The sequence below is a fragment of the Papio anubis genome, chromosome 19 (assembly GCF_008728515.1).
Source record: "Papio anubis isolate 15944 chromosome 19, Panubis1.0, whole genome shotgun sequence".
Lineage (NCBI taxonomy): Eukaryota > Metazoa > Chordata > Mammalia > Primates > Cercopithecidae > Papio > Papio anubis.
In genome coordinates this window covers 54,909,680-54,937,140 of record NC_044994.1, presented here as the reverse complement: position 1 = coordinate 54,937,140, position 27,461 = coordinate 54,909,680, and the positions used below count along the sequence as shown (strand labels likewise).

The following is a 27,461-nucleotide window of genomic DNA, read 5'->3' as shown; positions in this document are numbered from 1 at the left end:
TAACAAAATAATCTCTCTAAAGGGGTGAATAATGCAAACCAATGAAGGTCATAGACACCTATGTATAGAGATAGATACTGCCATCATTCAAGCACTGTTCCTGGAAGAATTCAGCTAAATTAGTAATTATGGCACTTCTGGATTTCTGAAAAAATTTAATCTCTGGATTAATCTGGAAACATAGATATAATTTTAAATTAGCTTTTCATTACTTTGCAAACTTAGTTTTTCATTAAGTTGAACACTTACAAACTTGTACCATAAGTTTACTTCTGTTTAAAAGGAATGAGTATGGGAGTTTTATGCCCTATTTTGGACTCAGTCCAAATCTCAGTCTCAGGGATTACTGTCTGTCTTGTCTGTAAAGACAATACGTATTTTACTAAAAACAAACAAACAAAAAACAAAAACCACAACGTGAAATCTTAATGATATTAAAATATTTAAGAAAAGAGACTCTCACTTGAAATACACTGTGAATCTTGCCTACTGTTGCCTTTTAAAAAAACATTAGAACTTAAATAAATATATTCACTAATTAATAAAAACGTTCACAATAAAAATACATTCTATCCATTCACCTGATAACAAACATACACATATTCTACTATGGTTGGAAGCAAATCAGAGTTTAAACATTATTCTTCCAGTTACTTCTGAAATGTATTACTTTTATAGCAACATCGTCCCTTTTTAGTAAAAGTAAACCAAAATAGGTAATTTATATAAATTATAAAATATTGGTATATTTTCATGAATATAGGCTTTTCTCATTTTTTTGCTTAATAGAAAGTATAGTGTTTCAAAACGAAAGTAAAACACATAGCCCAAACCAAAACAAAAACATATGCAAAACCATTTTATTTATAACAGATCAACATTTTTGACATGAAAGGTAGCCACTTTCAATTTCTCAGGAATGCCTAGAACCCAACAGTTTTCAGAAAGACTACTTGGTTCACAATTATTTCACTGTAGGTAAATGAAATAATTTCAGAATGAACTTTTTAAATGGCTTTGCCTATGGCAAATTGTTTTATAAACTTGAATGTATGGTAAGCTAGCTTTCCCAGGAAATGAATGTAATCCAACTATGTTCCAAATGTATTAAACCAGTTTATACAACAAATATGAGAATCACCTATATGCATCAACTGTGCTAAAACAAGAATTCTTTTTATCAAAATATTCATTTTTCAAAAAGGCCTCACATTAACCCCTCAAACCAATCAACCCCTTCCTATGTCCAGCACTCTTTTCTACTTCAAGTTGCGTGACTGTATAGACAACTGTCGAATTCCAGTGGAACTGTACACCGACTTAAGACTCTATGTAATATACATCAAACACAGGAAGTCACTGACTTTAAGGGACAAGGTGATAACTAACTAGTTATAATTTAGCCAATGTCTTTTTTTATTTTAGAGGGAAAAAAAGTAGCCCCCAAGTGTCCTTAACTTTTCAGTACTTCTCTGTAACACACAGAATGAAAAGGTACTCTCTAAAATTAAAATCATTAGAAAATATCTTAAATAAAATGTTTTACATAAATAAGTGTTAAATTTCAGATTCAAACTATATTTTCTTCTGTATCTCAATTTGGGAAAAATCTCACAATTATTAACTCTTCTCAATTACATTTATTTTTGAGCATTTAAATCTATTACACACCAGTTTGTAAAATTCACCTTGGTTACCTCTCCCCATGCCTATGTGCTGTCTTTCCTCAGGTAAGTCCATTATATGCATCTAAGTGCTGGGGAGGTTTAAATAGCACTTAAAAAATATTCATGAGAGTTCTGAAATGAAGGTTTCATCTTTAGCTATTTACTGTAGGATTTGTAATTCAAATCATCACAGCATCCTAAAGAAATACTGTGTGAATGGAATGCACACAATTCCTACAGAACACACAAACTGATGTCCAAAAGGCACAGAGTAATGCTGGTGGCTCTTTCTAGTCAGTTAAGAAACAATAAAAAGTCTGCATTATTCTTTCATAATTTAAATACTTAAGTAATCTCCACTTTATTATTTTATAACAATGACTTCAAATTTACATTATTTTAAGTACCATTGTAATAGCTTAGTGTATAATACAGATATTTGCGAATATCCCATCCAAAAATTAAAAAAAACTTCTTCACTATATATATATTTATATAAAAATTATTCTGAAAGACAAGAACATAGACAAGGGACTTGGTACAGACCATCAACTCAATTTTGTATCACCACAGTTGTAACTCCAAAATCAACAAATATACAGCAGTAATTAAAAGCAGTGCAAATATCTTTGGAGGTTAGGATAAAATTATAATGCAAGAACATAAAACTGAGGAAATAAAAAAGGCAAGTACTTCAAGTACAAGGAACCAGTCGGCTTGAGGTCCATCTTAGTGTTTACTGGGGGCTTCCTTCCTGCTTCTACTTCTTTCTCTGAAACACATTGGCCAACATGGCACCTGATGTTGTCAACTGGCCCATTTTGTTCAAAAACTTGGTCTTTGTATCTTCACTCACTAAGCTTGCAGCAATTGACATTGAGCTAGGAAAGAAAATTTAAAATTCATGTAAAGCAACATAAAAAAATAACAATTTTTCATTTCTTTAGCAGCATATCATTAACGAACACACTCTGAATTGGCGTCACAAAAGGGAAACTAATATTTATGGAGGGTAGTTTGTATACGCCATCCTAGGTTAGCAGCTTTCACGTTTGTTATCTATAGTAGAGGAAGCAGTACGTGTAGTGGTTAGGAACAAGTCTGGGACTGGACTGAATCTTGGCTCTGTTCACCAGCTTGGGTAAATTATTTAATCTTATCTGTAAAACGAGGAGGATTCTAGTATCTGCCTCCTAGGGTTATTATGATTATATTAATACAACTGTAAAGTGCTCAGTATAGTGCTAGGCACATAATAGCATGATGTAATTGTTAGTAGTTATTCTTTATCACTTCATTTAATTCTTACAGCAATCCTGGAAGATAAATATTATCAGTATTTTCACAAATGAGTAAATTAAATTGCAATGAGGTTTTGTGCTGTGCTGATGATAATCCAGTGTTATATTCCTTTTTGGGGAGATATTCCTTTTTTGGGGGAGTGTCCTGAATTGCCAGTTGCATTGATTTCAATCAACAGTTTCAAATCCATTTCTTCTTTTTCACCAACCTACTGTGTAGGGAATAAACACAATCTTTTTTTTTTTTTTTTTTTGAGACAGAGTCTGCTCTGTCGCCCAGGCTGGAGTGCAGTGGCCGGATCTCAACTCACTGCAAGCTCTGCCTCCCGGGTTTACGCCATTCTCCTGCCTCAGCCTCCCGAGTAGCTGGGACTACAGGCGCCCACCACCTCGCCCGGCTACTTTTTTGTATTTTTTTAGTAGAGACGGGGTTTCACCGTGTTTGCCAGGATGGTCTCGATCTCCTGACCTCGTGATCCACCCGTCTCGGCCTCCCAAAGTGCTGGGATTACAGGCTTGAGCCACCGCGCCCGGCGGATATAAACACAATCTAAATGACCACTAAAGATTGCTAATTTATCATAGTACTGAACAGAAACAGAATAATGATAAAGCACAATTTTTCAATGATCTGACAACTGTCCTGTAATAGACTTGGAATCCAGTTTATTGCCTTGTGGCTTTGGCCAAGATGGTTTAGATCTCTCTGACTCAGTTTCCTCATCTGTAAAACACAGCTTGTGATTTCTGTTGTAAAGAATTCTGAGGATTAAGTAAGATAATGTGTTTGAACATGTCAAAGACAACATGTGGCAAGCTGAAGGTGCTCAACATGTCTGTTGAATCTACTGCATGAGGTGTGTCCTGCCACGGAGGGCACCTGGGTCTATGTAGTCTATAAGGGTGTACACTGTGAATTACTCAAGTTAAAAACCAAACCACAACTCCCACCTTGAAAATATTCTTCACATTGCTCTTCTGACAGTACACCAATGGGTTCTCTTTCCTGCTGCTTCTCTTCCCACAAAGTAATCTTCCCTAAGGTTTGGTATTTGGCTCTTGATTCTTCAATTAAAAAACTTACTCTCAAAGTTTCAAATTGAATTGCATCCCTTTTCCTGACGGTCAGTCCCACATTACTATTATTGGCTAGATAAAGCCAACATCTCAAGCTTTTGTTCACACCCTAACTTTAGAAATAACTCCCCATCTTAATTCCCCCCCACTTTTGCCAGTGGTTCTACTATTTTCCTCTGTTCTAACAGTGAATTTAATAGCTCCTTCTACTTCTATTTCAAACCAAACACAAGTCCTGTGACCTTATTCTTTGAAGCATCTCCTCTACTGTTTCTTTTTACTTCCATGGCTAATACTTCACAACTCAGTGAATTCCAACAGTCTTCTATCTTTAATAATCAGATTAACTTCTATAAGTCACTTCTTGATATCACATCTTAGCTCAAAAATCTTTAATGCTTACATACCACCTACAAGATGGAATGTGCTTCGCATTCAAGAAATGTAGCAATCTATTTCTTGTTTTTCCATACCCCTGTCACTGACTATCTCTTTGACCCCCTGCAGTCAGGTTTGTCCAGCCTATTGTTCAATCACTCTCAAATCTTTCTATCCATTGCCTACCCATCTTTCAAAGCCCAGCTGAAGTCCTATGGTGCCTTTCCTTAACATTCTAGCTTTTCAGTGCTCTTCCTTTCTTTAGAAAACTCAGTGTAAGTCAAAAGATAAGTATGATTTAAATTTACATCTAGAAAAAGGGGATGTATGGTCAGACCATAGTTGAGATATCAAGTTTTAATGATATTCTAAGAGGAGGCCAACCATGATGTTAAGGAGTCTGGAAACTTTAAGAGGTAAAAATGAAAGGAATGAAGAATATTTGGTCTGGAGAAGATTTAGGTGACTTAACTGATATCTGCGTATATCATACGTGAAAAATTGGATATAAATGTATATCTGCAGGGGTGTATATATCTACATAGGTCTACTGATACACATCACAGTCACCTGGAAAACTTTTGAAAATGCAGATGCCTAGGCCTAATCCAGTACTTCTGATTCTTTCCATCTGAGGTAGGAGGCCCAGGTCTATATTACAAAGCTTTTCAGTTAAAAAAAAAAAATCATTGCATTACAGCAATTCCGCCCCCACCCCAAGACAGAGTGTAAATTTTTATCAGTTTTATAAAGGGGTTTGTAACACTCTCCCACCCTCCTACCAGATGATAAAGACTTGTTTTAGAGGGCATAGGAATTTTGGAAAGGGAGATTTTAATCCAGGAAGAAACATTTTAAAAAAGAGTTATTAAAATGAAATGGGATGCCTTGTAATGTGTATCTTCACTGCAAGTTTTCAAGCAAATCTCAGATCTTTTCTTTGCAACTAATATCCCTATCTTCTTTAAAACTATTTATGGCCTATATTATTTCTCTCTTTTCTTCTCTTTAAAATCTCCACTTGGGCCAGGCTCGGCGGCTCACACCTGTAATTCCAGCACTTTGGGAGGTCAAGACGGGTAGATCACCTGAGGTCAGGAGTTTGAGACCAGACTGGCCAACATGGTGAAACCCCCTCTCTAGTAAAATACAATAATTAGCCGGGCATGATGGTGCATGCCTGTAATCCCAGCTACTCGGAAGGCTGAGGCAAGAGAACTGCTTGAACCTGGGAGGCGGAGGTTGCAGTGAGCTGAGATGGTGACACTGCACTCCAGCCTGGGAGACACAGTGAGACTCTATCTTGAAAAAAACAAAAAAACAAAACAACCCCCCCCACAAAACAAAAACAAAAATAAAATCTCCACTTGATTTCTAACACCATTCTGGTTTGCCTTCTATTTTTCAGTTAAGTTCTTCCATATGCATCTGAAATGTTGGCCTCTAATTCCATGACTGTTCACCTTCTCCCTATCAGAGCCCCCTTTTCAAATGATATCATTTATCTACCACTGCTCCAACCGTAAGCCTTTAATAACCACCCATGTGCTGCTAATGGTTCTTAGATCTCAGTGAACTGCCTGTAAAACATTCTACCTGTGCCTCAGATTTTAAATATTCCTCTTCAGAATAGTTCTTCCTATAGTTCCATTTTGTTATATTTTATCATCATCCGTTTAAATGTTCAGATCAGAAATGTAGGAATATTTTGATTCTGTTCTCCTTCACTCTTAATCAGCTGCCAAGTTAAACTGAGTTCCCATCTGAAATATGGGTCTCAAATCCATCTTCTCATATTCACTGCCATACACTGGCATTATAACATGGTGGTTAAAATTGCAGTCTCAAGGACAGCAATGCCTGGGTTCTGGTTCCTCCACTTAGTAGCTAGGTGGCCTCTGAGCAACTTATCTACCTCTCTGCCATCTGTAAAATGAGAATAGTAAAAGTATCTACTTTGTAGGATTAGTATGACTATTATTAGCAAATATATGAAAAATGCTTAGAATGGTATCTGGTTCATAAGCATTACTTATTGTTACCTTCCCATCCAAGGCCACACTTCATCTCATCATGGGTTCCTATAACAGCTTTCTAATCTGTTCCACCCACTTCTCTATTCCCTAGAGTCTGGTTCCTAAAGCAGTGATTCTCAAGGTGTGGTTCCAAGACCTGCAGCATTAGCACCACCTGGGAACTTGTTATCAATATAAATTCTCAGACTCCACTCAGATCTTCTGAATCAAAAACTCTGGGGATGGTACCCAGCAATTTCCAGTTGATTCTGATGGACACTGACTTGATAACCAAAGGTCCTAAGTGTTGGCTACAGGTAGCAGGCCAAATCCAGCCTGCTGTTTTTATAAATAAAGTTTTACTGAAACCCAGCCATGCACATTTATTTACATATTGCCAAAGGCTGCTTTCCTGCTACAATAGCAGAGTCCAGCTCAGTAGCTGTGAGAGAGATTGTATGGTCTCCAAAGTTTAAAATAGTATTTACTATCTCTACAAAAAATTTGCCACCACCTGACCTATAACACAAAGTCCAAATCTCCCAGTGTGGAACACAGAATTCTTTACTGTTTGGTGCCTCCTACCTTTATATACTTATCTCTACCATTCTCCCACATATACTCAGCGCTCTAGCTTTTTTTTTTTTTTTTTTTTTTTTTGAGACGGAATCTCGCGCTGTTGCCCCGGCTGGAGTGCAGTGGCCGGATCTCAGCTCACTGCAAGCTCCGCCTCCCGGGTTTACGCCATTCTCCTGCCTCAGCCTCCCGAGTAGCTGGGATTACAGGCGCCCGCCAACTCACCCGGCTAGTTTTTTGTATTTTTTTAGCAGAGACGGGGTTTCACCGTGTTTGCCAGGATGGTCTCGATCTCCTGACCTCGTGATCCACCCGTCTCGGCCTCCCAAAGTGCTGGGATTACAGGCTTGAGCCACCGCGCCCGGCCGCGCTCTAGCTTTACTTACAGTTCCCAAACAGGCTTTTCTGTAACTTTGGTCATTTTGCACAGCGCTGATTTTTCCTCATGTAATCCTCTTTTGCTCTTTCTTTTTTCCTCCCTAGTCAGTCATTCATATCTGAAGACTCCTGTATTCCTTTTTCCGTGGAACCATTTGCAGGCATTGTTCTAGTGCTTATCTTTATTTTTAACTGCTTCTTTTTCCCACTGTCAGCTGTGAATACCCCGAGGGAAGAGATTGTGACTTTCTGAAGCTCATCTTTGTGAACAGCCCATGGTAAGCGCTCTGGATTTACTTACTGCTGAATGAATATGAGAAGGGTACCAAAATAGTTATGCATACATTTTCTGCCTGCAGATCAGTGCTTTTCAAACTTTTCTGACACAGATCCGTAGTAAGTGCCACATTTTATGTGATGACTTGTAGTACTTACACAGGTAACTGATGTTTCATAAGAAAGACTCACCCTTACCACTTGGGATGTACTCTCTATTTGATTCTATTTCTTGGGATGAAATATCTATCACAACCAATTGAATTAATTAAGCAATGTACTAACGTCATGATCTGCAGGTTGAAAAATACTGCTTTTAACCACAGGCTCTTTGGAGGTGAAATCCATGTATGCATCATCTTTGTATTCCCCACAGCAAAAGGCAGCGCTCTTCACGGATACAGATATCTTTATCTGCACTCACTCTCGCTTTTCCTTCCATCTGAGAAGCAATTCCTTTTAGTGCTTCAAGTAAAAGGCTTTCCCCTTGTGCTTTTGATCTATGATAGACTTCAGAGGAAGGGTGGGGCCAAGGAAGGCTTCCCTGAAGAGGCAACATCTAAGCTCTTTCCTGAAGGATGAATAGGAACTAGCCAGGCAGAGTAAGAATACTCCTGGCAGACGGAATCATATGTGTAAAAACCTGAGGAGAACAGAAGCTTGCCCTGAATCCGATTAAGTCTCTAGATCTAGACCCAGCTATCAAATATACAAGAAATAGAGAAGAACATGTTAAAAGACAGAAGAGAAATGCAATCAGCAAAATTCAGAGTGTGGGAAACTTTATAGGACAAATGACTCAGTGTCTTCAATAAGTAAATTGTATGGAGAAAAAAGGAATAGAAAGGTAACATTCTGTCTATGGATTGAAGGAGACTTAACATAGCAACCAACTGCAATGTACAGAACTCATTTGGATCCTGACTCAAAGAAACAAACTGTAAGGAAAGACAAACAACAAATCACTGACATTTATAAAACAAGGAGAAATTTGAACAAAGGCGGATAGTTGATGATATTAAGTTGTTATTGTTATGTTGGTGTGATAATGATATTGTGTTTATGTTTTTTAAAATAATACTTATGTTTAAAAGACACATATCAGAGAATGGGAGGGAGAAGTAGGTGGGGTATGGAAGAAACTGAAGCTGGGTTACAGTTATAATATGTATAGAAATTCATTATATTTTCAGTTTATTTTTGTGTTTGTTAGAAAAACTTGTAAAAAACCTCTATAAAAACCCGCCAATAATATAGAAGATGTGAATGTGTCTATTGTTTTAATCCTCCGTAGCTAAAATGGTTATATATGGAGAAGACTGCTTCCATTCTAAGAGTCTTTATAAAGTAAGGGTTCTAACACATCAAAGACGTATGTGTGTTGCGCATGGGGAATAGGGAGGAGCGCATGCGCGAGTGTGTGTGTGTGTTTCTAGACCCATAGGATGAAACACTTATTCCCGGTAGTTAGCCTTAAAGAAAATACTTTTCAGCTTTTTATGTCTAACAGAGTCTACTTAAGATGCTCAAGGTTACCTCAGTAAGAGTACATACAGTCCATTTGTAAATAACTCCCACTCCTGAAACTCCAGTGTTATACTCTTTCACACCTATGCTTATATTTTAATTTTACTGAATCCTTGGATTCCAATTAGTTTGATTAGAAGCATGTGACTAGAACATTCCCAAGCTTATAATCCTTTTGCAGTATGTTGTTTATCTTACAACTCCTGTCACAAGTTTCTAGACATTATTTTGACCAGTGAGTGAACAACCCAGCTACATATCAGAATTTTGTTGGAAGCTTTTAAATGTCCCTAGGCTGACTGAGAATATTGAGAGAAGGCACAGGGCATGGGATGGAGACCTGAATTTTAAATTCCCCAGATAATTCTGATGAGATTGTTTATGGACCAGGATTTGAGAACCAGTGACTTAAATCATTTTCTTGTCTTCCAAACGAATGACTATAACATAACACAAAATGACACATTATACTGATTGATAGCAAATTTAGATAGAAAAATTAAGGTTAACATGTAGCCTTAAAAAAAGAATTAATGTCTTACCCTTGAGGCTCTTGGACGGTCTTGTTTTCAACTTTTTGTTCACATTCTTTTATCATGGAACTTAAAATAACCTGATTAAAAAAATTTACTTTAGTGAAATACAGTTTACATAGTAAAATACTATGGTTTAATCTAATGCTTTAATTTTTAATATTCCCATAAGCTAATATGTTAATTAAAAATTTAGTTTTGGCAGTCACTTTGCATATTAGATTGCTAGACTAGGTACAGAAGTAGCTTTAAAAAATCTCAATCATATAACAATAATTTATTTTGATTTTCACTAGTCTTCTTTCTAAATGTTTTCTATTCTCCCTTAGCTTACCCACCATCTTCTAATGTTAAAAGTAAAATTTATATACATCTATATATTTAACATACACACACACTACGGTCACACACATATTTTCCCAGTAAAAGCTGTCCTGTTCTACGCCCCTTTGCTTTCTCCAGGTTGCAAAAAGCAAGATCCCTTATTTTAATGTCTAGAGCTGAGACTAGGTACAGCTCCATGGCTACTAAAATATAATGAGGGATATGCTGGGTGTGTAAAAGTTAACACCATTCCTGCAGGGAAACTGAGTGAGTGATAGAAAGGTTAGAGAGATCTAAACTGCTGCTCTGATATCTGGCAACCACACCAGAAAATGAATGGCTCTTCTGAATATTCTTGGCCCATGTTTGGGCACGGAGGTCACTACAAAAATATTTATTGTCTGTCTACTACGGGCTAGGCACCTTTTTAGACAGGGGGGATAGAGCAAATAAAACAGACAATATTCCCTACTCGTGGAGCTTATGTTCTAGTAAGAGAAATAGATATACAAAAAGCAGGTAAATTATGTAGTATATTAGAAAGTGATATGGGTTTTAAAAAAAATATTGAGTAAGATAAGGGGTATTAGGAAGGCCAAAGCAGAGAATGGTACAATTCTCATGGAAGTGTTCAGGGTAGGCTTCAAGGAGATGTTAATGTTTAAGTAAAAATATGAAGGAGATGGAGGAATAAGTGCTGCAGACACTAGGAAGAGGCTGCTCAAAGGCTGTGAGGTGGGAGAAGACCTGCCATATCCTAAGGAAAGAGGCCAGAGTTGGTGCAGGGTGAGCAAGGGAGAGAGGATAGAAGATGAAGTCTTAGATGTACTAGAAGAGAGGGCTGGATCCTATAGTGCCTTGAGATTATGATAAGGACTTTGGGGATTATTCTGAGAGAATGAAACTTTTATCATGCATCATGTGGGAAATTCTAGATTACCCTTTTTTGAATGTATTCTCTGCTTCCCCACTCTCTTGTCTCACAGGTTATAGCATTTGTTTGCTTGGCTAGTTTTTTGCTTTTTGGTTTTTAAGGGGAAATTTTTGTATTTTTCTTTATCCTCCTCGCATTGTCTGTTTCCTCCAGTACCCTCCTTCTTTCTTCTATATTTTCATCTCTATCTTTGGTATTCTAGGCTTTTCTAAATGATTGGTAATCTTGGGATGTCTACTAATGACTGGCGCACCAAAATGTGGATTAGTATCTCTTTATGCATGGGTAAACTTCACTTTAAGTTAAATTGGGCACCAACCTAACTTTCTGTTGATTTGTTTTCCCCTGTAGGCATAAACCTGACAGCCAGAATTTGAAGGGTAATGAGGTGTCCCATCATTAACTAGCTGTCACTTATTTTCCCTCTTTTCAGTATGGTTTTCAGCTATGCCCGATATCTCAAGTCTACAGAGCAAAGCTCCAGTCTCCTTTCAAGATTGGCAAGGGAATCTGGGAATCTGATCCTTTTAAAGTCTTTAAATTATTCCTCTTATTCAGTCCCACCATACCCTAATGGAGGTAGGGCAATTTGTGGTGAAACAGGCTTGCTTCTTATTTGTTCTGTCCTATAGACTTAGATTTAGCATTTATCTTGGAAGCAAGGATCCTCAACAAAATACTAGCAAACTTAATCCAGCTAATATAAAAGGAATTATACAACATAACCAAGTGGGATTTATCCCAGGAATGCAAGGTTGGTTTAGTACTGAGATAAATTAATGTAACACACTGTATCAATAGAAGAAAAAACAACCTCATGATCATCTCAATTGATGCAGAAAAAAATACTTGATAATATCTAACATCCCTTCATTATAAAAACATTCAAAAACTAGGAATAGAAGGAAACTTCCCCAACCTGATAAAGGGCATCTAAGAAACACACAAAGCAAAACTGAAAAGAACTAAAAGGGGAAGTAGACAAGTAGACAATTCCCAATTATAACTTTTTTTTTTTTTTGAGATGGAGTTCGCTCTTGTTGCCCAGGCTGGAGTGCAATGGCGCGATCATGGCTCACTGCAACTTCTGCCTCCTGGGTTCAAACGATTCTTCTGCCTCAGCCTCCCAAGTAGCTGGAATTACAGGCATGCACCACCATGCTAATTTTGTATTTTTAGTAGAGATGGGGTTTCTCTATGTTGGTCAGACTGGTCGTGAACTCCTGACCTCAGGTGATCTGCCTGCCTCGGCCTCCCAAAGTGCTGGAATTACAGGCATGGGCCACCACGCCTGGCTGCCAGTCTTAACTTTTAACATGTCTTTCAACAGCTGATGAAACAAGCAGGTCACAAAAAAACTGATACGAAGATAGAATTGAACCATAAAATTAACTAACCTTATTTTATTGAAATATATAAAACAGTATACCTAATAAAGACAGAATGTATATTCTTTTCAAATGCCACACTGATCATATTCTGGGTCATTAGGATAACTTTAACAAATTTCAAAGGACTGAAATCACACTGTTTTCTTACTGTAGTTAAGTTAGAAATCAGTAACAAAAATATCACTAGATAATTCCCATTGCCCCCCAATTAAACAAACCCCATGGGTCAGTAATGAAATACTGGAAATAAAACTGTAATTTGAACTAAATGATAATAAAGATAAAATATAGCAAATGCAAGGGATACAGCTAAAACAATACTTAAAACCTTAAATTCATAGCCGAGCATGGTGGTTCAAGCCTGTAATCCCAGCACTGTGGGAGGCCAAGGTGGGTGGATTGCTTGAACCCAGGAGTTTGAGACCAGCCTGGACAGCATGGCAAAACCCTATCTCTACTAAAAATACAAAAAATTAGCTGGGCATGGTGGTGCATTCCTGTAGTCCCAGCTACTCGGGAGGCTGAGGCGGGGGGATCACTGGGAGGTAGAGGTTGCAGTGAGCCAAGACAGCACCCTGCACTCCAGCAAGGGTGACAGTGAGACCTTGTCTCAAAAAAACAAACAAAAACCCAAAATCCTTAAATTAATATATCAGAAAAGAAGAAAAGTTTAAAAATAACCTAAACTTCCTCCTCAAGAAGTTAGAAAAATAGAAAAACAAACCTAAACAAAATAAAAGGAAATAAAGATGAAAACAGATATAAGTAAAATAGAAAAAAAGCAGTAGGAAAAATCAACACAGCTAAAAGTGCAATATTTGAGATTAATGAAACTGATAAATCCCTATTCAAAACTAACGTTAAAATAAATAAAGAAAAACAAAACAAAACAAAAAAACCAGGCTGGGGATGGTGGCTCATGCCTGTAGTCCCAGCGTGTTGAAAGGAGATCTAAATAAATATAAGATATAGCATGTTCTATATAGCAAGACTCAATCATAGAGAAGACTCCCCAAATTAATTTACAGAGTCAATTCAATTTCAATCAGAATCTACATAAGATCCTTCTTGGAACCTGTCAATATAATACTAAACTTTACACGAGGAAGGTAAGGGTCATGAACAGTCAAAACATTTCTAAAAAAGGACAAGATGCTGGACTTGTCCTACTGGAATTCTGGACTTTTAAACAAGACAAATGTAATGAAGACAGCATATCGCTTTTATAATAATTGACAAAGAAACCAGTGAGAAAGAATGTTCCCCAATAACAGGCACGTACATACATTGGAACTTCATATATGACAGAGGCAGCATTGCCAATCAGTGCAAAAAGGATGAACTGTTCAATAAATAATACTGAAATAACAGATTGTCCATATAGGGAAAAAAATATAATTGGAAGGCTAGCTCACATCATACATAAAAACCAATTCTAGTAAAATTAATGATTTCATTATATAAAGTCAATTAAAAAAATTTCAGAAGTATAGGAAATAATGTCTTTTAGAAATGATCAATAGGCCGGGCGCAGTGGCTCAAGCCTGTAATCCCAGCACTTTGGGAGGCCGAGGCGGGTGGATCACAAGGTCAGGAGATCGAGACTATCCTGGCTAACATGGTGAAACCCCGTCTCTACTAAAAATACAAAAAACTAGCCGGGCGCGGTAGCGGGCGCCTGTAGTCCCAGCTACTTGGGAGGCTGAGGCGGGAGAATGGCGTGAACCCGGGGGGCGGAGCTTGCAGTGAGCCCAGATCGCGCCACTGCACTCCAGCCTGGGAGATACAGTGAGACTCCATCTCAAAAAAAAAAAAAAAAAAAAAAAGAAATGATCAATAAATCTGACTATTAAAAAATTAAGAATCAGTGTTCGAAGATGCCAAAGATATGAAAAGACATATAAATTGGAAACAGATATTCATAAAACATAAAATTGACCAAGTATTGGTATATTCCAGATACATAATGAACTTCTAAAAAATAATGGTTAAAAAGACAGCCTAAATGAAAAATAGGCAAAAAACCTAAATAGACTTTAATAGAAGAACACAACTCATCAATAAGCATACCAAAGAATGCCCAAACTTGACAGTAATTAGAGAAATGCAAATCAGAAACATAATGGTAATTTTATATCCACCAAATTAGAAAGTTTAACAATCCCAAGTGTTGGCAAACATGAGAACTAAGAGGGTACTCCCATACACTGCCTATAGGGGTATAAATTGTTAGCATTTCGGAAAACAATTTAGCATTAGCAGGCAAAACTGAAAATGTGTACACTGTACAACTTGTTGATTCTATTCCTAGTTTGTATCTCACAGACAAACTTTTGCACATGTGCATCATAAGATGCTTGTAATTCTGTTTATAATAACAAAATACTGAAAATATCACCTATTTTCCTAGAGAGAAGAATGGATAAACTATGGCATAATCATACAAAGGAATACTATTCAGTAAGGACAATAAGATAACTACTTTTGCAAATATCAATAAGAATGAAACTTATAAACAAAATGAGTGAAAAAAGCAAATCATATAAGAATACATACAGGAGATTCCATATATACAGGATAGGAGAAATATGCAAAATTAAATACTATGTTGTTTAGGGATAAATAAATATGTGGTAAAACAATAAGAAAAAGTATGATAAATATAAAATTCTGGGCAAGTGCTAAACTTGGAGGAGCACAGGAGAGGGACATGATTACAGAGGGGCATATATGGAACTTTTAAGATACTGGTAATTTTCTATTAAGCTAGGTAGTAATTACATGGGTGTTAGTTTAATTATTATTATTTAAAAAATTTTTCCTTTTTTTTCCCTCATCAACTTTGTGACAGTATAATTGTTTTTTAAACAAGACTGATAGTTAGTCATAGTCTTCTGTGTCAACTTGGCTAGGATATAATACCCAGTTATTTAATCAAACAGTGACCCAGGCATTGCTATGAAAGTATTTTGTAGATGTGCTGAACATCTACAATAAATTAATTTTAAGTAAAGGAGATTATTCCCCTAAAAAATATGGGTAGGTCTCATCCAAGCAGTTGAAGGCTTTATGAGCAAAAAGTGAGGTTTCCTGAAGAAGGCATCTGCCTCAAATACTGCTTATCAGCCTGCCCTCCATATTTTGGACTGAAGCCTGTAACATCAATTCCTGCCTGAGTGTTCTGCCTTATGGTCTCTCCTACATATTTTGGACTTGCCAGCCCCCTCAACTGCATAAGCCAATTCCTTAAAATACATCTCTTAATATATCATTTTGGTTTTGCTTCTCTGGAGAACCTTGACTAATACAAACACATATGTAATATAGCCTTTGAATGTACATCCTACACTTTACATTATGCGATGGTATTCTTCTGACAGAAGGAAGAGAACAGGCAAAGGCATGGAAGCAAAAGACAATGTATGTGGTGGAGATGAATTAGTTTGGCATGGCTGGGGCAGAGTGTGTGATGGAGGAGAAAGGGAGAGGGATGAAACTATCAAGATGAACAGGTGTCAGATGATAAAAGGCCTTGTATGTAAGAAACTTGTAAAAGGTTTTTAACAGGAGAATAAGATGAAGAGATTTATACTTTAGAAAAAGTACTTTGGCTGTAGTGAGAAACAATAGTAGAGAGCTAAGATTGGAGAAAAATTAGGATATTCTACAATGGTTTCAATGAGGTAACAATAAAGGATTCAACTAACAGGGTGGCACAGGTATAAAGAAAGGGAAGAGATTAGAAAGACATTATGAAATTAAAGAACTAATTGGACATATTCCATGTTAACTATCAGGTATATGATTTGGGGAGAAAGCCGTGTGGCATCAGCCAAAGTGGGAGACGGAGAGTAATTCTGGTTGAGGGGATTGGCCATGCTGAATTTTACAAGATGCCTGTAGGACATGCAGGTGAAATAGACAGGTAGCAGTGAGCCAGGAAGTTCTATGGCTCCAGCATGGGGTTAGAGCAGAAGATGAAATTTGTCTGATAGTAACATATAGTAGAGGCAAGTTAGATGATGAGTATGGATGAACTTGTTCATGAAGAGTAATTCTAATGAATGAAAAGGTGAGGTAAGAAAGGAGAGGAGATTGGGAAGAACTGACTAGAGAAGTAAAAAAAAAAACAGGAATAGAATGGAGTCCCAGGAGCCACAGGAGTTTTGAATCAGAAAATGCTGCAGAGAGACCTGAAGTTATAACAACAAAAAGAAAGTCCTGTCAGGGTGGCAGCTTGGTCACGAGTGATCTTAAAGATGGCAGTTTCAATGGATTAGTGTGATGCAGGGAATATGATGTACCAATAGACACTGTAAAAGTTGAGAGAGTAAATGTGGATGATCAGGAAGAATACGAGACTTGGAGAGGGATGAAAGGAAGTTTTTGCTATTTAGGAGTTCAGAGTCAAACATCGTAAAAGGAAAAGCTGATGGAAAAATAGGTTGAAGATACAGAATAGAAAATAAATGATAAACAGGGATTTGGAGGAAACGAGGGGAAACAGGAGACAAATAGAATGAAATAAAATAGTTATGAGGAAATGAAGACAGAAAATAGAAACTGCATCTAAGAAAGTTGATGGTCAGAGATAACCAACATTTTATAGTTAAAAATTTTCACATACATTATCTTATTAAAGTCTCATATTAAGTGAAGGAGAGTGTATTATCCCTACCTTAGACAATTAAAGAGAGGCTCAAAGATGTGAAAGGAGTTGTTGAAGATATCACAGCTAGTAAATAAGTTGATAAAATGACATTGAGCTAGATTAAAAAAAATTAAGTATAGCATATGATAAGCCTCACATCGAGAAGAATGCAAGTCTGTATATGAGGTATTAAAATATGAATATGGTACTGCTAATCACAGTGGCTCACCTCATGCTCTGGAGAGAGATGTTCCATGTCAGTCCGTAAACATCTGAGACCAGGTAAAAAGTGATTAACCATTAAATCCTCTGAAATGACTTGGGACAAGGGAGTTAAGGGAATTAAACGAAACCAAACTGGTATGTCCAACAGAACAACCAAGTTAGTACCATATAAAAGAGAAGCCTTCTTAGATGATGCCTATTGCATGGTGATCACTGAGGGTAAACAGGCTCCCCTCAAGCATGAATCCTCACGTGCAGAGTAAGTTATTTATCAGGAGTCAATTGTGTTTATTCACACAAATCTATTTATGTCAGTGGTATTCATCATTTAAATTACAGAATGTCATGGAAATGTATAAAATGAGCATAACAATTAAATCATGTAACCCAATCAGATGTTTCAATGAATATGAAAAAAGTATAAAAAGTAAGTTTTCCGGCCGGGCGTGGTGGCTCATGCCTGTAATCCCAGCACTTTGGGAGGCTGAGGCGGGTGGATCACGAGGTCAGGAGATCAAGACCATCCTGGCTAACACGGTGAAACTCCATCTCTACCGAAAATACAAAAATTGCCATGTGTGGTGGTGGCCTGTAGTCCCAGCCACTGGAATGAGGCAGGAGAATGGTGTGAACCCGGGAGTTTGCAGTGAGCCGAGACCGTGCTGCCTGCCACTGCACTCCAGCCTGGGCTGCACAGAGCCAGACTCTGTCTCAAAAACAAACAAGGCCGGGCGGTGGCTCACGCCTGTAATCCCAGCATCTTGGGAGGCCGAGAAGGGCGGATCACAGCAGTCAGGAGATCGAGACCACGGTGAAACCCCGCCTCAAAAATACAAAAAATTAGCCAAGGCTAGGCCTGTGTCCCAGCTACTCAAAGGAGGCTGAGGCAGGAGAATGGCGTGAACCCGGAGGCTGGAGCTTGCAGTGAGCCGAGATCGCCACTGCACTCCAGCCCACAGAGCTGCAGACTCTAATCCCAAAACAAAACAAAACAAAACAAAAACAAAACAAAACAAACCAAAAAAACAAAAAGTAAGTTTTCCATGACAACTAAGTTGAAAGTTTTGGGAAAAACTGATAAATGCAAATTGCTTAAAACATTGCTGTTTAACTATTAGGTATAAGACAATTGTAAAAGATTGAGAAAAATATAAAAATCTAGAAAAACTCTATAGTGCATAACAGGATATTATATTTCTGGATCCTCTTTAAAGAACTTTAACCTGAAAATCATAGACAATTGCATTACAGATATGATTTACCTCAGAAAGAAGATGTTTAACTATAATTCACAAAAAAGAGATGACTACATCAAAAGACTGGTAAAAGAAAATAACATATATACATTTTAAGTTAAAGTAAGTTAAGGTAGATACCATTTTTCTGATTTCTTGCTTTAGCCATCCTGTTAAACTGACCTACTATGGGTCCTGATTGAGTTGGGTAACAGAGCTTTTGTGGTAATAAGAGCATTTGTTAAGTTTAGGATTACTTGTAGTTCTTAGTCATCTTTGAGTTGTAGTTGATTATCTTGACATTAAAAGGTATCAGGAAAGCAGATGCATTTCTCCAGAAAACAATTCATCTTGTTCATTCACGTCAATTCTGATACATTCTCCCTTTATTCTAGTTGTTAGCCTGTAAAACTAGCTCCTATTTAATATCACACCACAAAAATGCCAGTAAATGAGTTCTCTTATAAAGATAATTTATTATTATTATTTTTTGAGACAGAGTTTTTTGCTCTTGTCACCCAGGCTGGAGTGTAGCGGCATGATCTAGGCTCACTGCAACCTCTGCCTCCTGGATTCAAGCGATTCTCCTGCCTCAGCCTCCCGAGTAGCTGGGATTACAGGTGCGCGGCACCACACCCGGCTAATTTTTTGTAGTTTTAGTAGAGACCGGGTTTCACCATGATGGGCAGGCTGGTCTTGAACTCCTGACCTCAGATGATCTGCCCACCTTGGCCTCCCAAAGTGCTGGGATTACAGGCGCGAGCCACCAGGCCCGGCCATAAAGATGATTAAAATAGATGATTTAATTGAAAAAGTTATAAAGATGACTTAGTTGAAAAAATGAATTTCACTGAGAAAAAAATCAGTGTAACTACTCCTTTGAAAATACAGTTATAAATAAAAATTGTTCACAAACAAGGCTCCTATAATGAGTGATTTATAAATTTAATAGGTATGAAAAATATAAACATCATCTGGTAAACCAAATCCCTATAGACATATAGAGGGCTGCAACCTAATTATTATGTAGTCTTGCTTTCAAGATATGGGGAAAGTGGCACCAAAATATAACTGTGAATGACCTTTGAATGAGTAGTTTAAGAGTCTGATCTGGAGAAACATGGGCATGGATTGAGAAGCTGAAGATGGCCCTACTTAGAGAGAAGAGGGAAGTCACTTCTCTTTTCCTCTTTCTACTCACTATTGGGGCCTACCTTTTCCCTATGGACCAATCTTTCTCAAGGATTCGAAACTTAAAGGTAATTAGTTCCATCAGATATTAGGAGTCACCTTTACCTCATTGGCGAATGATGGTTAGCCTCTGACTGCTAACAATGAAAGAAGATTCTTAGTTTATTAAGGGAGATCACTGCATTTTAGATAGCTCAATTAGGAAGTTGTTCTTAGAAACGAAATCAGCCTCTGTTATCTCTGCTTGTTAGTGTTAGCTCTGTACCTTAGTTGCACAGTGTGCCTAATCATCCTTCTACCTAAACACCTTTAAAATATCTTTTCATCCCCAAGCCATCTCTTCTCCAGGTTAAACATTCCTAAATTCCTTCAAACTTTCCTTAAACATGACTTCTTGACTTATTATCATGCCAAAATGTTACACACTATAGTTTTTCTAATGTCTGTATTAAAACATGATGGTAGGCTAAAAGGAACACTCTTCTGATCAGCTTAGAATATAATGGAGCAGAACAGATTAGAACAATGTGATTTTATTAGGGGCCACAACACTGTTGACTCAAGTACAAGTTCTGACTCATGTAGAACTAACACTTTTAGTACTTGAACAGGGCCTATTGTTAAGATGGTTCTTCCCCTTACCGTATTGGTATGTAGACTTTTTACTGTATTTACTCTAGTGATATCCTATGCATATCTAAACACACAATAATTCCTTCTGTATAGATTTCTATGCTCTTTGGAAACCACTGCCTTCCTTATTTGGAAACTTTGGTTTTACAGAGCCAAACATTTGAATCTTTTGACTTTCCCATTTTCCTTGAGGCATATTCCTTTAGAAACTCTCTGCTACATAATGTTTTGTGTAAGTTTTAAATATTACTTTCACAAAGTCCAATTAAACATACCAATGTTTTCTTTCTTTGAGATACAAACTCTGCGATGCGCCACTGTTGCTTTCTTGCAAGGGTCCTATCACTTCTCCAATACTAAAGAATTCTTACTTGCTAATTCAGAATATCAGTTCCTCTTTTTGCTTCCTCTATTTTCCCTAAGTTGAAAATGCCAACAAGAAATCAAGAATGATAAGTTCTGCTTTTAGTGGAACTAAACTTATAGAAGATGTGAATAGTTGAGGTTACAAAATTATTATTAAAACATGGTGCCATCTGTATTATAAAAAACATGGCTCATATCTTCCTCATGATTAGGTCATTTGTAACAGATTTCCAACATAAACTGCTCTCAACCATGCATCCAACTTTCAGTTTTAGTATTTCCAAAGACATATAGCTACTTAACAGATAGCTCTACTTTTCTACTTTCTCTATTTGATTTATTCTGAACAAAAATAACCTCTTCTTGGTACATTCTAGTCAAGAATCCAGTGTCAATGACTGTCAGTAATATTTTATGGCATATTTATCTCATTTAAAATTACCTGTTCATGTTGCTTATTACATCAAACTGGTATATAACAATGTGAACCATATATAAAAATCCTGAAGCTCTTCCTTCGTTCTCTGGTTTTTGTTGAGCATGTACTTTAGTATTTAGCCTTTCACTCTTTTTTCAATCTCTCATTTCCCCTTTCTTCAACCCTTCTGCCTTTTAAATAAAAGAGCCTAAAAGTTGGGAGTTCACTTTGCCCATCGTTATCTTTACTTCCTTCTTAGTTTTATTTTATAGGCATATGATAGTAAAGAGAATATTTAACAGAATGGCTAAAGTTCTTTGTTCCAGTCACAGTTTTGCTTTTAACTATAAAAAACAGAAGCCACTCATGTCTTTAAGCCTTAGTTTAATCATTTACAGTCGCTGACATGGACCTACATGATCTCTAAGTTTTCTCCCAGTTCTGTAATCACTGGAGATCATTAGCTTTGTTGGCCCTGTACTTTTCCAATGTGTGATATCTCTCTAAGAGATATTCATAATATTCCACTGGATACTGAGAGTTAAACATTCACTGAAAAACCTAAATGCCAAGTCATATATACAAGGCTTCCTTTTGATTAACAGAAGTCTCAGCTGCAATTCTTTCTGCTCTTCATTTCTTGCTTGGCTATGTAGCTAATATAAATAAAAACTTCAGGTTAAGAACTTAATCAAAATTCTCAAAACTATAGAGCATAACAGCACAGAGGACTTAAAATTATCTTTTAAAATTATGAGATGGCTAGAAGATGGAGTGGAGTGAGACAAATCAAATCTTCAATTTTCTACAATTCTTATGTAAGTTGAAGAAAAGAAGTTCTACTTTTCAATCTTTAACAACCAAGTTCCACTCTAAGATGGTTATATAAATGTAGATACACTGTAATAAAGCAAGGATACAACAACAGGAAAGTGCACTGTAGGCTTCAAAAAGATGCGTAGCAATATCCAGTCTTTTAGAATCCACAATCTGTAAGTTGTTCACCAAGGCTAACTTATGCAAATGTGGTATAACAACTAAAACAGAAAAAAGAAAGGGTTAAATTTTTATCCAAAACGTGCATACAAAACCCTGACACACTTTAACAATAATTTATCACTTTAATTTATGAAATTTCATTTTAATTCTGAATGACTTCAAAAGGTTACTCACATCTTATACTTGCTTTTTTTTAACTAGGGAAGAAAGTAGTTTTTCAAAACAAAAAGTGATCTGGCATTTGGGAGAAACAAATTGTAGCACTGTCACTATTACCTAATTATGAAGATGTATATAGATTATTTGGCCTCACTGTAATTCAGTTTCCCAGTTTGAAAAATGAAGCCCAAATAATTATAAGCAACCTACCTCTTGTATTATTTATACTTGCAGATAAGTTTCTTCGTAAAAATATTACCATTGCTATTAAATAAATATAGAGTATATTCTTTTTCAACAACCTATTATTTCACCACTTCAGAATAATATTATTAGCTTTAGTCTCTCAAATTCTTAGCAAAGACCAATGTCAAATAGCACCTGACATTGGTGGCTGAGTTTTCAAGTTATTCAATGAGTTTAATACCCTCAAAGAGTAACATAAAATTTCAACCTACTGCTAAATAAAAGCAATGGTCCAAGAAACAAAAACCAAATCAGTAGCAATGAGCACCTCTAGAGCCTAAGATTGTATTTTCTGGATACCATTTCCCACTAAAACCAGGGCTCTTTGAAGAAATGGCTTCAGGGTCAGTGATTGTTAAATTGTTAATCAAAAGACCAATCACACAACCCCTTTCTAGTCTTGCTTGGTTGAGGATCACAAAACATCACTCATAAGCATCAACTGCTGACCAACTGTAGTGACCCCTTTCTTGTTTGCACTGAGTTTGCGTATATAAAAGTCATAATCTTCTCCTGGAAAAACTCCTGCTTCCTAAATAAGCTGGGGCAATAATCACAACTTTCATGCTTAGCTTAGTAAAACCCCACAAAAACTTAGAAAAACAATGATCATTTTTAGGGAACCTTTTGACTCGTCAAAATTAATAACAGTATATTTATGAGGAGCTCTAGAACAAATTAGGAGACAAAAACTCCAAACATTGAGTTGAAAGCTTCATTAATTGGCATGCTGAGACCTCAACAAAATAGTGACTCTAAGTCTCCCTCGAAGACTCACTAGTTCATTTCTGCCCAAACCTTCAGAAACTTATCATCTTGCACTTGATCTATTCATACATGGTTCCTTTATTCCATCTTCTCCCGAGTCTCTGACCTTTTTACAGTGTTTTTCTCAGAAATACAACAATCACACTGCATAATATCCCCTTAAAATTGCTTGACTAGAAGACAAATCTATAGAAGTTCATTTAAACTCTAGTCTCAAGGAAGTTAAAGGCTCTAATTAAGGATCTTCCTAATTCTCGGGAAGACAGACAGAACTTTACTATAGAATTCAGATTTCACTACACACATATTGTCCTGGGCTACCACATATGTATTAATTAATTCACTTAATTGTTAACCCCTCAGATATAGACAGACAGTTAAAAGCAGTAGGAGATGAAGGACCAGGAGATGATTTAATAATAACCCAGATGGATATCATTCTTTCTTTTTTATTAAGAGATGGGGTCTTGCTTTGTTGCCTGGGCTGGAATGCAAGGACTATTCACAGGTGCAATCATAGTACACCACATTCGAACACTTGGACTCAAATGATCTTCCTGCCTTGGCCTCTTGAGTAGATTGACTACAGATGTGTGCCATCATGCCTAGCTAATTTTTAAAAATCTTTTGTAGGGACTTGGTCTTGCTATGTTGCTCAGGCTGGTGTTGAACTCCTGGCCTCAAGTGATCCTCCCACCTCAGCTTCCTGAGTAGCTGGGACTATAGACACGTGGTACCATGCCTGACTTAGACGGGCTAATTCTAAAACTGACCTTCAGTGGGAAAGAAAAAGAGGAAATACATAACATAAGGTCACTGCAGAAGCCTTTTTCTTTAGGGCAGATTGAACAAAGATTTAAAATTATAAATGAAAAAAGGATAATAGGAGATTTTATAAAACTGTATTTCACAAAAAATTAGCCGGATGTGGTGGTGCGTGCTTGTAATCCCAGCTACTTGGGAGGCTGACGTAGGAGAATCACTTGAACCAGGGAGGTGCAGGTTGCAGCGAGCCGAGATGGCGCCACTGCACTCCAGCCTGGGTGATAGAGCGAGACTCTGCCTCAAAGACAACAAACAAACAAAAACTGTATTTCAGAAAACGTTCGAAAAATATTCTGGGGTAGATCCAATAGTCATAAAGGGAATCTTGTCCTGTTTTTGTTTGTTTGAATAAATGGGCCCAGACCTCAAACAATAAACTTAGGGGAAAAAATCAGAAATGGAAAATTGCCACTTTAGAAAATCTCCAATGTACGACTGAACATTTTCAGAGAGCCTTACTAAGTAAAATAGCTGAAAACAAAAAACAACTCTATGGTGTTGCAGATAAAACAACTGGTTCTTAAAAATGAAAACAAGACCAAAGGTCCTGTGATAACTAATAATTGGGAAAGAACAATGGCCACTGAAAGAACTAATGTCTGCTATTAACCAAGAAATAGAGGGGCAAATACCTAAATACCCAAAATGCCACTCCAAGGGAGACATTACTACCCAGAAATTCTCTGTCCATCCTCCAAACTCCCAAAGCCAATCATCTAGAAATACATATGAATAACACTACAGCATTCTTCATACAGGTTCTACTTCAATATTTACCTTATTAATATAGAGTACTAAATTCCTCAGAGTAAGTTCTAAAGCAAAAGAGTAGCCACTTGACTGAGAAGTAAGTACAAAAGTGGGAAAAAGGCTACTTTTTATCTTTAAAAAAAAATCTGGTTGTACCAAAATGTGAAAGAAGACTGTATAAGACAAACTTGTGGGTACACAGTAAGTTGCAGGAGGCTTCAAGGATAATGGTTTACTAGAACTATTCAAGCAGTGGGAATTTCTCACCTCAATCTGCTCCTAAAACAACCTTTAATTGTTATTTTGGGGCCATTACGAGAAGAAAATTCATTTTTTTCCTCTTGTACAACTCCTACAAATTTGATAGGTGGGTATCTACTCTACAATTAAAACTGTCAAATAAAATGGAAGGGTTATTTTTAGATGTTCTTGAAAATTCTAGAAAGAGACATTAAGATATTGACACTATGTTTAATTTGAGAAATAACTCTAGTCCCAGAATTACTGAAAAAAGATTCCAAAGAATCAACAAAATAACTGGAGCAGATCCTATAAGAATCCAGATGGATTCTTCCCAGATTATCATGAGTCTTTCTTTTGAATGTACATAGAAAGGTCAGATCACGCTCTAGAAAAGTTTTAGCAATACGACACGGCACACAGCAAGGACCCATTTAATGCAACAACATTGCACATACCGAAGACCCGTTTAACATGACAACATACCAAATACCCATTTAACTTGACAACATGGCACACACCAAAGACCCATTGTGTGTTGAGCCTATCCCTTAATCCAGGAGCCAAGAGTTATTCTCCTTGCCTCAGAGCAACTACAGCCTCAAAAAGTCAAAGCACCTTCAGAGTTCCTACCTAGAATCACCTGTAAATTTGACGCTGCAACATGTGGAACTATCCCTAGTGCTAACTAAAATATCAACTTTCTTCTGTTAGTTGGCTAATTATGAAGACACTTACCCAGTGAAAAAAATGTCATGACTGTGTTTCTATAGCATGATCAGTGTGCATGGCCTCAACCGAGTTTTTTGACACTGCAGTCCAAATCCTGACTTAGTATTTTTTGTTGATGACTCTTATTTTACAGAGTCATATGCTAGCCTGGATATATAACAGTCCGCCAGAGAATAAAATAATGTACTAGAAACCAAACTGATTTAAATGACCCAACTTGTGGCCCTCTCTAGAGCATGTCAAATTGCTAAAAATAAAAGCACTATGATAACTGATATACTTCTGCAGTCATAATTTCTTGATGCTTTGATGCTATCCAAAGAAATTGTGGCCATAAATGTTGAGGCCCACAATAAAAGAGACTCTGTAAAATTTAGAGAAAAAAGGCCGATAACTGTGGAAGATCATGTAGCAGATCAACAAGCTATGAATTAAAACAAAGTTATGTATCATGCTGAATGGCATGCTAAGTGGGAGAAATGTCTATTTTTCATAAGAACATGTCCAGAAACACACAAAAATTTCCTTAAAAGTAAAAAAATAAACTCTAAGGCAGCACAGTATTTAGCAATTAGCAGTTATTAAGAAATATTTCTAAAATAACTTGAAATTAAGTTTGAGTTAATGTCTTACAGCAATCAGTATACAGTATAAGACCATCCATTAGGCTGGGCGCGGTGGCTCACGCCTGTAATCCCAACGCTTTGGGAGGCCGAGGCAGGCAGATCACCTGAGGTCGGGAGTTCGAGACCAGCCTGACCAACATGGCAAAACCTTGTCTCTACTAAAAATACAAAAATTAGCTGGGCGTGGTGGTGGGCACCTGTAATCCCAACTACTCGGGAGGCTGAGGCAGAAGAATCACTTGTACCCAGGTGGCAGAGGATGCAGTGAGCTGAGATCATGCCATTGCGCTCTAGCCTGGGTGACAGAGCGAGACTCTGTCTCAAAACAAAACAAAACAAAACCATCCACTAATATCAATACTGATTAATTCACAATAACTAACTTGTTTCATGTTCAGCTTTCAGTACACAGAAGTATACAAGGCTTTAACACATGACAAATGCACCAAGATTTTAATACATGACAAGGCCTCAGAGGAGTGTCTAGCTTTGATCTTACATTACAATTCAGGAAAAAGGTAGAAAAATGCAAACTTACACTCATCTCGGAACCTGGGTTCTGCGTTAGGGCCAACTCTACCAAATGTTTTTATGATCTCTGTATGCAAAGAATGTTGGTCTTGATACTGAGGATCTTCCAGGAAAGAAGCCAACTGCATTTTCACCCTTTCCAGCAACTTAAAATTGGATATCGTACAGTCATTTTATAGAGTATTGAAAACTGAGTAGTGTTGTTAAAGTGAAAGACACATGTTAAACATGACTTACAGCAGTGGATTAAAGCAACCTATATTCCAAAGACAGTAGAAATTTGGAATTAAATAAGTAGTTATTTAATCTTTTGGCTCAGAGAAGGTTTCCTCCTTTGCTTATGCTTATAAATTCTTAATTAAAAAATACAAATATTCCTAACAAATCATAACAAAAGAAAAAAAATCCCACTGTATTTAGGGAAAAGTAGGTAAATTTATGATTATTTTGTATCTAAATTATAATTCTTAAAACAAATCACACTGTAAG

The 27,461-nt window shown here is 36.9% G+C and overlaps 1 protein-coding gene across 15 annotated transcripts in view; it reads right to left on the bottom strand.

Annotated features, from left to right (window-relative positions):
* Positions 1 to 418: 418 nt before the first annotated feature.
* The window catches only part of RELCH (RAB11 binding and LisH domain, coiled-coil and HEAT repeat containing), a 121,674-nt gene continuing 94,631 nt past the window's right edge, over positions 419 to 27,461 (bottom strand). For 9 of the 15 annotated variants that reach the window (XM_009192847.4, XM_021930188.2, XM_009192848.4 and 6 more), the window contains 5 exons: positions 26,980 to 27,118; positions 22,017 to 22,133; positions 17,258 to 17,346; positions 9,738 to 9,808; positions 847 to 2,548 (listed from right to left, as the gene is read on the bottom strand). In XM_009192847.4, the coding sequence (XP_009191111.3) occupies positions 2,428 to 2,548; positions 9,738 to 9,808; positions 17,258 to 17,346; positions 22,017 to 22,133; positions 26,980 to 27,118 (537 nt within the window). In that variant the 3' untranslated portion in view covers positions 847 to 2,427. Of the gene's footprint in view, positions 2,549 to 9,737; positions 9,809 to 17,257; positions 17,347 to 22,016; positions 22,134 to 26,979; positions 27,119 to 27,461 lie in introns of all 15 variants that reach the window. The other 6 variants (XR_001897431.3, XR_002518736.2, XM_009192846.4 and 3 more) reach the window with 1 other exon arrangement.